General features: G+C 43.5%; 1 protein-coding gene across 1 annotated transcript in view; it reads left to right on the top strand.

The window, feature by feature from the left end:
* The first annotated feature begins 918 nt into the window (after positions 1-918).
* LOC127488067 (uncharacterized) overlaps positions 919-14,047 on the top strand; it is a 44,839-nt gene continuing 31,710 nt past the window's right edge. The window contains exon 1 of the mRNA XM_051835630.3: positions 919-1,084. Coding sequence (XP_051691590.3) covers positions 1,064-1,084 — 21 coding nt within the window. The 5' untranslated portion in view covers positions 919-1,063. The remainder of the gene's footprint in view (positions 1,085-14,047) is intronic.

The raw sequence follows: 14,047 nt of genomic DNA, 5'->3' as shown, positions 1-14,047 counted from the left end.
GTGCTGGTCCTGAAAGATTTTTTAAACCAATATTTCACTTTGGTTGGCCTTTAACCTAGTCTTTTTAACCATATTTCCATGGGCAAATTCAATTCTAAACTCTTTCCTCCTCAACTTTCTCTTTGTAAATTGCTAATACTGTCTCCAGAATTAATCTAAGGTATAAATGATACAAAGTAAGGTCTTGACTCTTAATCTGGCCCCTGGAATATACTTGGCAATGTTAGTTCTGTATCCAGTTCTCCTGTTTTTTTTTTTTTTTTTTACTTGGTGAATTAGAGGATGGTGCAAAATAATTTGAAAAGAACAATGAACATCAACAAGACACACAAAAAATTGTATTCTCAAATCTAGAGGTTAAACTATGCCGTCTACACCTGTGCTGTGAGTTACATTGAAATTGTTGTCATTTATTACTTGAGAGAAGCTGTCCAGGAATAAAGCAGCAGTAGGATTTTTCTGAGGGAAACAGTGTGTGTGAGGGAACCATCATTTGGGACTCAGCAGCAGTGGCTGTCACTTCTTAAGATTTTGTTCAAGAAAGGAAGAACAGCACCTGACCCTTGAGATTTGGGGTGGGTAGGAAGGGAAGGAGGGATGTAAACAAAAGCAAATGCCCTCTGGTTCCCAGCCTGTCTCCACCCACCCCACACCGAATCCTGAGGAGAGAGCCAGTAAGTCTATCTAGGAATGCCCCGGCCTGGACTCCATTTCCCAGAATCACCTGGTGCTGTAACACTCTTCATGCTCTGAATGCCTGTGCGTGTGCATGTGGGAGAACTGCGCATGTGCGTGCCTTTCCCTGTGGCTCGGGGTTGGGAACAGATGAAGTTCATTTACTGATCAGAGTGTGCCCTGAGAGGCCGCGCTGCTCCTTCTCCCACATTCACTGGGGAGTCTTGCTCTGCAAGTGCAATTGCAGGCAGTTTGGGAGCACACACCCCACACCTGCTGCCCGCTGCTTCTGTGCTTCTGCATTTACCACCCCTGGGTCCAAGTTCCAGTGACTTCTCCTGGCCCACACTCTCCGCTTTGCTCCCCGTGTGTCCCAAAGAAAGGGGACATGCTCCGGAGATTTTCCACGGCAAGTATAGAGAACAGGAAGGGGCATCTATGTGTGTGTGGGAGAGGGGTGGGTGCAATGGCAGGTGGTGGCTCCCCGATGTTGATCATTTGCTTCTCAGTGATCCTAGGAGCTTCTCTGGCAGAGTCAAGGCTGGGGCCCAGGTGTTGTGTCTCCCACTGCTGCTTCCCAGTTTCCAAACGCTCGGCCAGTCCCACGGGCTGCCTCACTCAAATTCTGCTTAAAGTACACTGGATGAGGAACAACACTAGCAGGGCAGTTGAGAGCGTGGACGAAGGAAGGAGTCCCTTTCTCTATATTTAAGTAAGCCCAGTTCTCACTTTGGATGGGTCAAAGAATGCCTTCTGGCTGGGCCTCAGGTTATATGCCATGGTAGTTCCAGCTGGGCAGGGCTTGGTGGCCTTCAGCTGGGAGCCCGAGGCAGTGGAGAGGTGGAGATGGAAGATCAGAGTAGGATCTGGCTCCTGGACCCCATGAACATATTTGACAGCTGGGGCGCCTTGTTTTTGGATGTATTTCCCAGCAGCAATGTGAAGCTTGTGCAGTAGCTTTGTGGATTGATCTCTCCTCCATGTTTAATTAACAGACCCTTTTTCAATCTGGAGCTTGAGGCCATGGACACGTAGCTGATTTATTTTCCTGCTTTTTGATTTCTGTCTTCAACCCTTCTTTCTTATGTTATTAGGGATGTCAACTATTTTTACCTGCTACTAATCCTTTGCAAAGTGAGAAGTGAACTGAAATTAATGCAAGTCTACCGTGTGAGTTAATAATGAGCTACTTTAATATGGATTTTCATAAAGTGGAGAGCAATGAAAACATAAATACAGAAAAGTAGCAATTGTTCTCTTCTAGTTCTTTAAAGTCACTCAGTGCTCCACCAAGCTGATTATCTTACAGTCCATACAGTTTTAATTAAGAGGGCCAGTTACTTTTTAAAACAATGTTTTATTTATTTATTTGAAAGGCAGAGTTACAGAGAGGCAAAGGCACAAAGAGAGAGAGAGAGAGGTCTCCCACCTGCTGGTTCACTCTCCAGATGGTCACAATGGCCATAACTGCATGGATCTGAAGTCAGGAGCCAGAACTTCTTCCAGGTCTCCCACATAGATGCAGGGGACCAAACACTTGGGCCATCTTCCAATGTTTTCCCAGGCCATACCTGAGAACTGGATCAGAGGTGGAGCAGCCAGGTCTCAAACCAGCACCCTTATGCTTTTAACCACTCAGCCACAACACCAGCCTCAAGTAACTTTTCTTATTCTGGGTTCTGTGTTTAACCCATGACATTTTCAACACCTATTAGTGATAGATTTTCATAATGACTGTGGTCTGTGGAAGCCTTTGTACAAGGGGGTACAAGGGTGAGGAGGGGTAAGGAAGAAAAGAGAAAATATGCCCCCTCCCCCACAGACATGCACACACAGTACAGTAAAAGATGTGGCTTTGGGCTGGCACTGTGACTCAGTAGGTTAATCCTCTGCCTGTGGTGCCAGAATCCCATATGGGCACCTGTTTGAGTCCCAGCTGCACTTCCTCTGATCCAGCTCTCTGCTATGGCCTGGGAAGGCAGTGGAAGATGGCCCAAGTGCTTGGGCCTCTGCACCCATGTGGGAGACCCAGAAGAAGCTCTGGCTCCTGGCTTTAGATCAGTGCAGCTCTTCTGGACATTTTGGCCATCTGGGGGGTGAACCAGCAGAAGGAAGACCTTTCTCTCTGTCTATCCCTCTCAGTATCTGTAACTCTACCTCTTAAATAAATAACTAAAACATTTTCTGAAAAAGAGAGATGTGGCCCTGAAAACTATTGCTATAGACTAACTTTCAGTATAATGAAATTTTCACTGGATTAACTGAGTGATTCATAGATTCTGTTAGAGTCCTGTTGTCACCAGATTACTAATCTGTGAAACTCATTTAACATAGTAAGGTTACCTAGGAAGTAAAAATAGAAAGGGAATCCTGGATAGAGGTTGTTAGGGTAACAACATTCTTCTTGTCAAACCCAGTGTGTTTTTGACCTTTTCTCCCATGTACTCCCTATCACAGTGCTTGTGAGTGGACAAGCAGTTATGTGTTTCTGCTGAAAAGAGTTGCTTCACACCCAGGAAACAACTATAAGATACTTTCTCAGCAATTATGTTGTGTGTACATTAATATGAACTTGAAAACAGCCAAGAACAGGATTCCTAGACTACTCAGGGTAACTGACTGTTCTTGGCACATCATTCCCTGCTCTGCTGAAAGTTTCTGGCAAGTTCTTTAAAATTTTTAGGGGAGACATGTTTCACACGAGAGACATAATCTGGTAATATAGCAGTGATGTCTTTAAGAAAAGGTGCCATGTGAGGAAGCAGTCTGATGGTGTCCATTCATCTTCCCATTAATGACTTTCATTGATGTCTAGCACAGGGTGGCAGAAGGCAATCCTCCTCCTGAATTGCATCAAGCCAGGAGGATTCATCTACAGTTTATCTGAGCTTTCTTTGTATGAGGGAATAACCAAAATACTACATTGCATACAGTGTATTTTTTTAGATTCATTTTATTTACTCGAAAGGCAGATTTACAGAGATTGAAAGAGAGGTCTTCCATCTGTTGGTTCACTCCTCAAATGGCTACAATGATTTGGGCTGGGCCAGGTGAACCCAGGAGCTAGGAGCTTCTTCGGGTTCTCACACTTGATTGCAGGGGCCCAAACACTTGTGCCATCATCCTCTGCTTTCCCAGGAGAATTATAAGGGAACTATATAGGAAATGGAGCAGCCAGGTCTTGAACTAGTGCCCATGCGGGGTGCTGGCACTGCCAGGGTCTGATTAACCTACTACACCAGTCCCATGTGCATTTTTTCAAAGGGGGGAGGGGTTAATTTTTTCTAATATGACTCAAAATAAAGATTATAATTTGTAGTAGATGATGATTTTGGTTATATTTTGTGTTTCATTAAATTTCTATATTTTTGAAGTTAATGAGTACTAGTAGTTACACACAGAGAGAAGGAGAGGCAGAGAGAGAAAACTTCATCTGCTGGTTCGATCCCCAATTGGCTACAGTGTGCCAATCCAAAGCTAAGAGCCAGGAGCTTCTTCTGTGTAGTAGTTATGTTATCCTTGCTTTGGATAAACAAACTCTCTCCCATTCCTCATTTAAAATGCTTTTGAAAATAGGTTTATTTTTAGGTCTGGTACTGTGGCATGGCAGGTGAGGCTGCCACCTACAGTGCTGGCATTCCATATGGGTGCTTTTTTGAGATCCAGCTTTCTGCCATGGCCTGAGAAAGCAGTGGAAGATGGTGCAAGTTCTTGGGTTCTGCACCCACATGGGAGACCTGACAGAAGCTTCTGGCTCCTGGCTTCAGATAGATCCAGTTCTGGCTATTGCAGCCATTTGTGGAGTGAATCAGTGAATGGAAGACCTCTCTCTGCCTCTGCCTCTGCCTCTCTGTAACTCTGCCTTTTATATGAATAAATTTTTACATGCTACACCACAGTGCTGGACCCAAGACCTAACAGGTTTTCTGGGTGCTTATCCTGGGGTTCACTAAATACACTAAATACAGTTATTCTGTGTGACTGAATATTTCATGTTCCTCCTTATGGAAAAGTTTTTCTCATGTTCTGAGTGGTTGGGCTACATTTGCCCATAGTGGAAACTAAAAATTAATTTGGCATTTGAACACCCAAAGTGCTAATTCCTGTAATCTTCTGAATTTAATCAGAAAATGTGTTTTGAAACATTTGGACTATGGGTAAGCAGAGCAGTTTTCTGGATCCTTATGAGAATTGATGAACTGATGGTGTTTTTCTACCCCACATTATATTCTGAAATTTACTTCATTTTATTTTCTTAAAATAACTATATTTGAAATTTGCTCCCTGTTCTGAAATTTTTGTGCTTCTGTCCTTATAACCATGGACATCGTAGACCTTTTTCTTCTCTTTATGATGCTAGAAGAACAATGGGACATAGCAGCTCTCTCCCCTGGCAGCACATCTTCCGCAGTACGTCTCTTTGAATTAGACTCTGGGTTAACTTGGCTGCATGCACTAAAAGGCATATATCTAAACCCAGTGTACCTACTGAATGAAAATCATCAAATCAATATGCCTTGTAAACCTCTCATCTCTTGTTTTGAAATGTGTTGTGAATGTGTCTTTTATGTCAGTGTCTGTAAGCCAGAGTCTTCCCACTTAAGGCAGAATGCTGCTGAGGGACAGCACAACTGTAGCCTTGCTCTGTTATTTTACTGTGGCTCCTCTCTCACCCTTTCTCTTTATTTTATTAAGATTTAAAAATTTTATTTTAAAGGTAGAGTTATAAAGAGGGAGAGACAGAAGGATGGGGATCTTGCATCTGCTGGTTCACTCAAGAGACTGCAATGAATAATGCTGGCACAGCCTGGAAGTCCAACCAAGTGCCGATGTTGGTGCAAGGACCCAGGTATTTGTGCCATCTGTTTCTGCTTCCCCAGTTACATTAGCAGGGAGCTGGATCAGAAGCGGAGCAGCTGTGACTCAAACTGGCACTCATGGGGCTGGCATTGTAGCACAATAGGGAAAGCAACCATCTGCAATGCCAGCTTCCCAGATGAGCAGCAGTTCATGTCCCAGTTGCTCCACTTCTAACCTAGCTCCTTGCTGATGGCCTGAGAAAAGCAACAGAGGATGACTCAAGTGTTTGGGCCATTGTAACCCATGTGAGAGAACCAGATGAAGTGTCTGGCTCCTGGTTTCTCTGTGGTTCATCCCTGGCCATTGCAGCCATCTCAGATGGAATATCTGTCTCTCTTTTTTAGCATTTATTTCTTTTCAAGGCAAATATAGAAAAAGGGAGAGAATGAGAAAGAGATTTTCCATCTGCTGGTCTACTCCCTTAGATGGCTGCAATGGCCAGAACTGGGCCAGGCCCAAGAGCTTCATTCAGGTCTCCCACTTGGGTGGCAAGGACCCAGGTATTGGGCCATCTTCTACTTTTCCAAGGCCACTAGCAGAGAGCTGGATCAGAAGTGGAGCAGCCAAGACATGAACTGGTGCATATATGGGATGCCAGCATTGCAGGCAGCAGCTTTACCTGCTAATCCACAATGCCATCCCATCTGACTCTCCCTCCTCTCCATAACTCTGACAGTTTTTTTTTAAGATATATTTTATTTATTTGAAAGAGTTACTGATAGAGCTAGACAGATAGAGAGGTCTTCAGTCTGCTGGTTCACTCCCCAAATGGCCGCAGTGGCCAGATCTTAGCTGATCTGAAGCCAGGAGCCAGTAGCTTCTTCTGCATCTCTCATGTGGATATAGGGGGCCAAGGACTTGGGCCATACTGTGCCACTTTCCCAAGCACATTAGCAGGCAGCTGGATTGGAAGTGGAGCAGCCAAGATCCAATCGGGTGACCATATGGGATGCAGGCCAGGGCCTCAACCAGCTGTGCCACAGCACCGACCCCCAAAACTCTAACTTTCAAATAAATAAATCTTTTTTAAAGGGTAGACACACATATTGGATCCCAGCATTTTATTTGGTGGTGGCTTAATCGACTGTGCCACAAAGCCAGGCCCACCCTTTATCCTTCTGATGACTTGTGTGTCAAGATCTTGGTAATATCTGCTGAACAAATGTTGGTATTATATTAGACTCTTCTGTTTTATTTTGGTTCTCATTTGTTGAGTTTATTTTGGCTGCCACTTTTGGGTAGCAAGCTGTGATGTCATCAGCGGCTAAAGCTGCTGTGTGTTAGGCTGGCACTGATTCTACATTTCCATTTCTTCAAATAGAAGTGGGAAATGAAATCCTCTCAAAACTTACATGTTACAAAGTAACAACTGGAAATCAAGCTTCCTTTCTTCTCACCTAACAGACCCAACTGGTCTTGTGTTTCTCATTTTAGCCCTAACCTATATCAGATTCCTAGAGCAGAAGGAAGCTTATTTTTCAAGGCAGAATTCATAGATGTGGTTGTGCATTCACCTCTGAGAATTAAAGCCATCACTCTGCTTTTTGACTGGCTTTCAGTTTGTGGTGCTGCCATCTCTCAGGAGGACAGATTCCTCACTGAAGAATACACCTAGGTGGAGAAAACTTTATGGAGTAGGTTTTCCAAAGTGAAATGGAATTCTGGCCTGGACATCCTTGAGATTGTGATCAGCAGAGTGGGGAAATTCTTAGCTATGTCCATTCACATCCTTTCCTTTTGTGTTCAATGTATTCCTCCCTTACATAGTGTTCCATGCTCTCCTTCTGTTGCACAACACAAGGAGTGTCTGTGATTGAGGCTGTTTGTGCACCACTGCAGTCTCTGGAGTTGCCTTTGTCTCCATCTCTAACCAGAAACTCAGATGCAGAGTGAGGAGGGGAATGCCAGCCTGCCACACAGGGTTTGGGCCCCTTGCTACTTTTCTTCAGTGCAAGAGCAGCCTTAGAGAGAGCTGTACTGGGTAGTATTATTTCTTTTAGATTTGAGTGCTTGGATAGCAAAAGAAATAAATATTTTTTCTTATAAAATGGATTGAGGAGGCACTACATAAAGTCAGCAGCAACTTTCTTGGCTCCTGTTACATGTCAAGATGAGTCAGAATATTTAGGGCCATTGTTAAATTTTTAAAAAAACTAAAAATATTCATTTATTTGTTTTTTTTTTTTGACAGGCAGAGTGGACAGTGAGAGAGAGACAGACAGAGAGAAAGGGCTTCCTTTTTGCATTGGTTCACCCCCTCAATGGCCGCTGCAGCTGGTGCACTGTGGCTGGTGCACAGTGCTGATCTGAAGCCAGGAGCCAGGTGTTTCTCCTGGTCTCCCATGTGGGTATAGGGCCCAAGCACTTGGGCCATCCTCCACTGCAATCCTGGGCCAACTCAGAGAGCTGGACTGGAAGAGGAGCAATTGGGACAGAATCCATTGCCCCAACCAGGACAAGAACCCAGGGTGCCGGCACCACAGGAGGAGGATTAGCCTATTGAGCCACAGTGCCGGCCAATATTTATTTGAAAGGCAGAGTTACAAAGAAGAGAAAGATGTAAATCATTTATCCACTGTTTCACACCCCTAATGGCCACAGCACCTGGGATTGGACCTGGATTAAAGTCAGAAGCCAGTATCTTCTTCCACATTTCCCATGTGGGAGTAGGAGCACCATCCTTTGCAGCTTTCCTAGGCACATGAAGGAGCTGGATCAGAAGTAGAGCAGGTGGGACATGAACTCATGCACAATACGGAATACCAGCATCACAGGCAATGTCTTTCTCACTGTGCTCTACTGTCTGTTTTTTTTATTATTTTTATTTATTATTATTTTTATTTATTTTATTTACTTGAGTTAGAGAGATGCAGAGGCAGAGAGAGAGGGGGAGAAAGGTTTTCCATCTTCTGGTTTACTCCCCAGATGGCTGCAATGTCTGGAGCTACCCCAAACTGAAGCCAAGAGCTAGGAGCCTCTTCCAGTTATCCCACATGGTGCAGGGGCCCAAGGACTTGGGTAATCCTTTACTGCTTCCCCAGACCGTAGAAGAGAGTTGGATCAGAAATGGAGCAGCCAAGACTCAAAGCAGCTCCCATAAGGGATGTTGGCAATGCATGCAGCAGCTTTCCCTGCTGGGACACAGTACCAGCCCATCTATTATCTGTTTTATGGAAATATATATTTAAGGGATATTAGAATGCCATTCAGGCCCTTCCTACAAAACATTTTGAAATAATGATTGACCATGTAGGCCCTCCCTACAAAACATTTTGAAATAATGATTGACAGTCTATAAGACTGCTTCCAAAGGTAGAGAGCTGCAGGGACCAAGAGGGCAGTGATATTTTTTTTTTGACAGGCAGAGTGGACAGTGAGAGAGAGAGAGACAGAGAGAAAGGTCTTCCTTTTGCCGTTGGTTCACCCTTCAATGGCCACCGCGGCCAGCGCGCTGCGGCCAGCGCACCACGCTGCAGATCTGATGGCAGGAGCCAGGTACTTATCCTGGTCTCCCATGGGGTGCAGGGCCCAAGCACTTGGGCCATCCTCCACTGCACTCCCGGGCCACAGCAGAGAGCTGGCCTGGAAGAGGGGCAACCAGGACAGAATCGGGCACCCTGACCGGGACTAGAACCTGGTGTGCCGGCGCCGCAAGGCAGAGGATTAGCCTAGTGAGCCATGGCGTCAGCCCAAGGACAGTGATATTGAAAGGGTATGAAGAACAAGGGAAGATGGGAAGGCCAGAAGAAATCTTGAAAAGTATTCCAAAGGATAAAGTAATAGGACACAGGTCATTTCTGCAGATTGCCAAAATTAACTATTTCGATTTTAGGGTTTTCCTTTTTTATTTAAATTAGAGATAATCTCTAACATAATTTGTGATATACTTGACTCACTTTTCAGTTTTCTTCTTACAGGTAAGATGTACTTATAAGATGTCGATGGGCTGGTACTGTGGCACTGGCACCCCAAATGGTCACCAGTTCTAGCCCCAGCTGCTCCTCTTCTGATCTGGCTCTCAGCTATGACATGGGAAAGTAGTAGAAGATGGCTCAAGGGCTTAGGCCCCTGCACCCAAGGCGGGACAGAGAAGAAGCTCCTGGCTCCTGGCTTCAGATCAGTGCAGCTCCATCTGTTATAGCCATTTGGGGAGTGAACCAGCACATGGAAGACCTTTATCTCTGTCTCTTCCTCTCACTGTCTATAATTCAACCTCTCAAATAAATAAAATATTAAAAAATAAGATGTACAGAAGTACTGTAATTAAATGCAATAATACACTCCTAAATATGCAGTTAGCATTAAATTTTTGTTGAGAAAGGGATGAGCTTGGCTTTATGTGTCTTGCTTACAGCAGAATTTTTATGAATGCATTTGAGATAATTAAAAATTAGTTTTACAATTGAAACATTGACCATTTTTTACTGGTGCAGCTTCCCCCTCACACTCTGTATCCCTATGCAGATAGTCCACATGAGAGTACAACAGAAAGAGGCCTGCATATCTGGAGTAATGGAAATATGCCCTTTGCTTAAACCAGGGGATTGATTGACTGGAGTTCTTTGTGATTCAGTTTGCATTTTTCTGTAGCGTGAAATATAGTGATTTGGGTAAAGTATCTTGTCTTCTAGTAGATGATTCCAATTGTCTTTCTTATCCATTTACCTGGCATCACAGGTGATTCCCAAGACAGGTATTGGGCTCTTTGGAAAAAAAAAGTAGCCACTTCAGAGTTGATGTATTTTTCATGCAAAATTTGAGAAATATTTTGTAAGAAGCAGTTCATGGAGGATGTATAATTCCATAGAAATGAGACGGAAGTGATTCCCTTTATTTGCCCCTCCCTGAGCTAGGTCCAGAGGCTCATTGATCAGGGCAAGAATGCTAATATTTATAGGCCAATTATGAATGATCCGTGTTTGTCTTACACATGAGATGTCTATATAACGATTCTCAAGGCCTTTAATTTAAAATAAGAAAATTTTGCAACAAAAGAGAAGGTTGGCATTGCCTGTTGCCTTGGTCTAAGATCTGTGCATTTATTACCCACTTAGTTCTCTGATTCCTATTGTGAGCATCTCCTAATGGTTCTTTTTTGACCATTCCTCTGTCCAGATTCCTTAGTGGGTGACAATCTTTGACCAGACTTCCAGTCTGATAACTCAGCCCAAATTGGAGTTGTATGGTAGGGTTATATTCAGGTTTCTGAGGAATCTCCAGACTGACTTCCATAGTGGCTTAACCAGTTTGCATTCCCACCAACAGTGGGTTAGTGTCCCTTTTTCCCCACATCCTCTCCAGCATCTGTTGTTGGTAGATTTCTGTATGTGATCTATTCCAACAGGGATGAGGTGACACCTCATTGTGGTTTTGATTTGCATTTTCCTGATTGCTAGTGATCCTGAACATTTTTTCATGTGCCTGTTGGCCATTTGGATTTCCTCTTTTGAAAAATGTCTATTGAGGTCCTGGGCCCATCTCTTGAGTGGAGTGTTTTTTTTTGTTTTGGAGATTCTTGATCTCTTTCTGGATTCTGGTTATTAACCCTTTATCTGTTGCATAGTTTGCAAATATATTTTTCCCATTCTGTTGGTTGCCTCTTCACTTTCTTGACTGTTTCCAACTTCATTCCTCTGTGGTCTGAGAAGTTGCATGATAGGATCTAATTCTTTTGAATTTGCTGAGACTTGCTTTATGGCCTAGTATGTGTTCAATCCTAGAGTAGGTTCCATGTACTGCTGAGAAGAATGTAAAGTCTTTAGATGTAGGATTGAAAGTTCTGTAGATATCTGTTAGATCCATTTGGGCAGTAGTGTCATTTAAATCTGCTGTTTCCTTGTTGATCTTCTGTCCAGTTGATCTATTTCTGAGAGTGGAGTATTGACGTCCTCCAGTACTATTGTATTGGAGTCTATGTCTCCCTGTTAAATCTCTTAACATATGCTTTAAATAAACTGGTGCCCTGTAATTAGGTGCATATACATTGATAATCGTTATGTCTTCCTATTGAACTGATGCCTTAATCGTTATATAGTGACCCTCTCTGTCTCTCTTAACAGTTTTTGTGTTAAAGTTTATTTTGTCTGATATTAAGATGGCTACACCAGTTCTTTTTCATTTCTGATGGCATGGAATATATTTTTCCAACCTTTCACTTTCACTTGGCATGCATCTTTGTTGGAAAGATGTGTTTCTTGTAAGCACCAAATAGATGGGTTTTGTTCCTTAATCCATTCGGCCAGTTTGTGTCTTTTAACTGGAGAATTGAGGCCATTAACGTTCAATGTGACTGTTGATAAGTAGTACCTTTGCCCTGTCATTTTCCCAAAGATGTTTCTCCCCCCCACACACACACAGGCAGAGTGGACAATGAGAGAGGGACAGAGAGAAAGGTCTTCCTTTGACATTGGTTCACCCTCCCATGGCTGCCACGGCCAGTGCACTGCGGCCGGTGCACCGCACTGATCCGAAGCTAGGAGCCAGGTGGTTTTCCTGGTCTCCCATGGGGTGCAGGGCCCAAGCACTTGGGCCATCCTCCACTGCACTCCTGGGCCATAGCAGAGAGCTGGCCTGGAAGAGGGGCAACCAGGATAGAATCCAGTGCCCCAACCAGGACTAGAACCCTGTATGCCAGCTCCGCTAGGTGGAGGATTAGCCTATTGATCCACGGCGCTGGCTTTTTTTTTTTTTTACAGGCAGAGTGGACAGTGAGAGAGAGAGGGACAGAGAGAAAGGCCCAAAGATATTTTGAATATATGCTTTGAACTTCCTGTGTCCTTTTACTGGGAGGTTTCTTTCCTTTACCTTTTTTCATATTGATGGCCGTGTTTCTGTGTTTCTGTGTGCAACACATCTTTAAGCATCTTTTGCAAGGCTGGACAAGTGGTGACAAATTCTTTCAATTTCTGTTTACTAAGCAAGGTCTTTATTTCAACTTCATTCACAAATGAGAGCTTTGCAGGACGTAATATTCTGGGATGGCAGTTTTTCTCTCTTAGTACCTGGGCTATGTCTCGCCATTCCCTCCTAGCCTGTAGGGTTTCTGATGAGAAGTCTGCTGTGAGTCTAATTGGAGATCCTCTGAGAGTAATCTGACATTTCTGTCTTGCACATTTTAGAATCTTTTCTTTATATTTCACTGTGTTGAGTTTGATTAGAACATGTTGTGGTGAGGATCTCTTTTGGTCATGTTTACTAGGGGTTCTATTAGCTTCCTGTACTAGGATGTCTCTGTCCTTGTCCAAACCTGGGAAATTTTCTGCTAGTATTTCACTAACAAGACCTTTCTCTCTCCATGCCTTCAAGAATTCCTAGAACCTGAATGTTCATTTTTTAAATAGTATTCAGTAGATTCCCAACAATATATTTTAGATTTCTAATTTCCTCTTATTTTCTTTGGTTTGACTGTATACTTTCCTGTGCTCTGTCTTCTAATTCTGATTTTTTCTCTTCCTCTTCACTGATTCTGTTTTTAAGGCTCTCAAATGCATTTGTCATTTGACCTATTGAATTCTTCATTTCATTTTGATTTCACTATCACAATTTCATGTTCTACTAGTTGCTTCATTTCATTTTGATTTCTCCTTAAGATTCCATTTTCAAGAGATTTTTCTACCCTGTACAGTAAGGATTTTGTAGTTCAAGAATTTGTTTTTGAGAACTTCTAAGTGTTCTTATCAAAAATTTTTTGAAATCGGTATCTTACATTTCTTCTGTCTCATCAGATTTATAATCTTGAATTGGGGTTTCTTGTTCATTTGGGCCATCATAATGTCTTCCTTTTTCTTGTTTCCTCAGTTTCTGCATTTGTTGCTTGGCATTGTGGAGATATTCTTTGGATTCTTCTTCTTTTTTTGTTTTTCTGTAGTGGTTTTTCTCATGATACTATGACTGTATTTTTTTTGACAGGCAGAGTGGACAGTGAGAGAGAGAGACAGAGAGAAAGGTCTTCCTTTTCCGTTGGTTCACCCTCCAATGGCCGCCGTGGCTGGCGTGCTGCGGCCGGCACACCGTGCTGATCTGATGGCAGGAGTCAGATGCTTCTCCTGGTCTCCCATAGGGTGCAGGGCCCAAGCACTTGGGCCATCCTCCACTGCACTCCCTGGCCACAGCAGAGAGCTGGCCTGAAAGAGGGGCAATTGGGACAGAATCCGGCACACTGACTGGGACTAGAACCCAGTGGGTCAGCGCCACAAGGCAGAGGATTAGCCTAGTGAGCCGCAGTGCCGGCCACTATGACTGTATTAAGTGGACTGTGTGCTTTTGATGGATCCTTAGATCTTGTGATGGGTGTGGCCAGAGAGCTCTGTTTATTTTTTTTAACATTTATTTAATGAATATAAATTTCCAAAGTACAGCTTGTGGATTACAATGGCTTCCTCCCCATAACGTCCCTCCCACCTGCAACCCTCCCCTTATCCACTCCCTCTCCCCTTCCATTCACATCAAGATTCATTTACAATTCTCTTTATATACAGAAGATCAATTTAGCATACATGAAGTAAAGATTTCA

Source organism: Oryctolagus cuniculus, chromosome 1 (assembly GCF_051225735.1).
Source record: "Oryctolagus cuniculus isolate XC-2025 breed Fujian yellow rabbit chromosome 1, ASM5122573v1, whole genome shotgun sequence".
In the NCBI taxonomy this organism is placed as follows: Eukaryota; Metazoa; Chordata; class Mammalia; order Lagomorpha; family Leporidae; genus Oryctolagus; species Oryctolagus cuniculus.
Note: the sequence above shows the minus strand (reverse complement) of the source record. Positions and strands in the feature narration are given on the sequence as shown.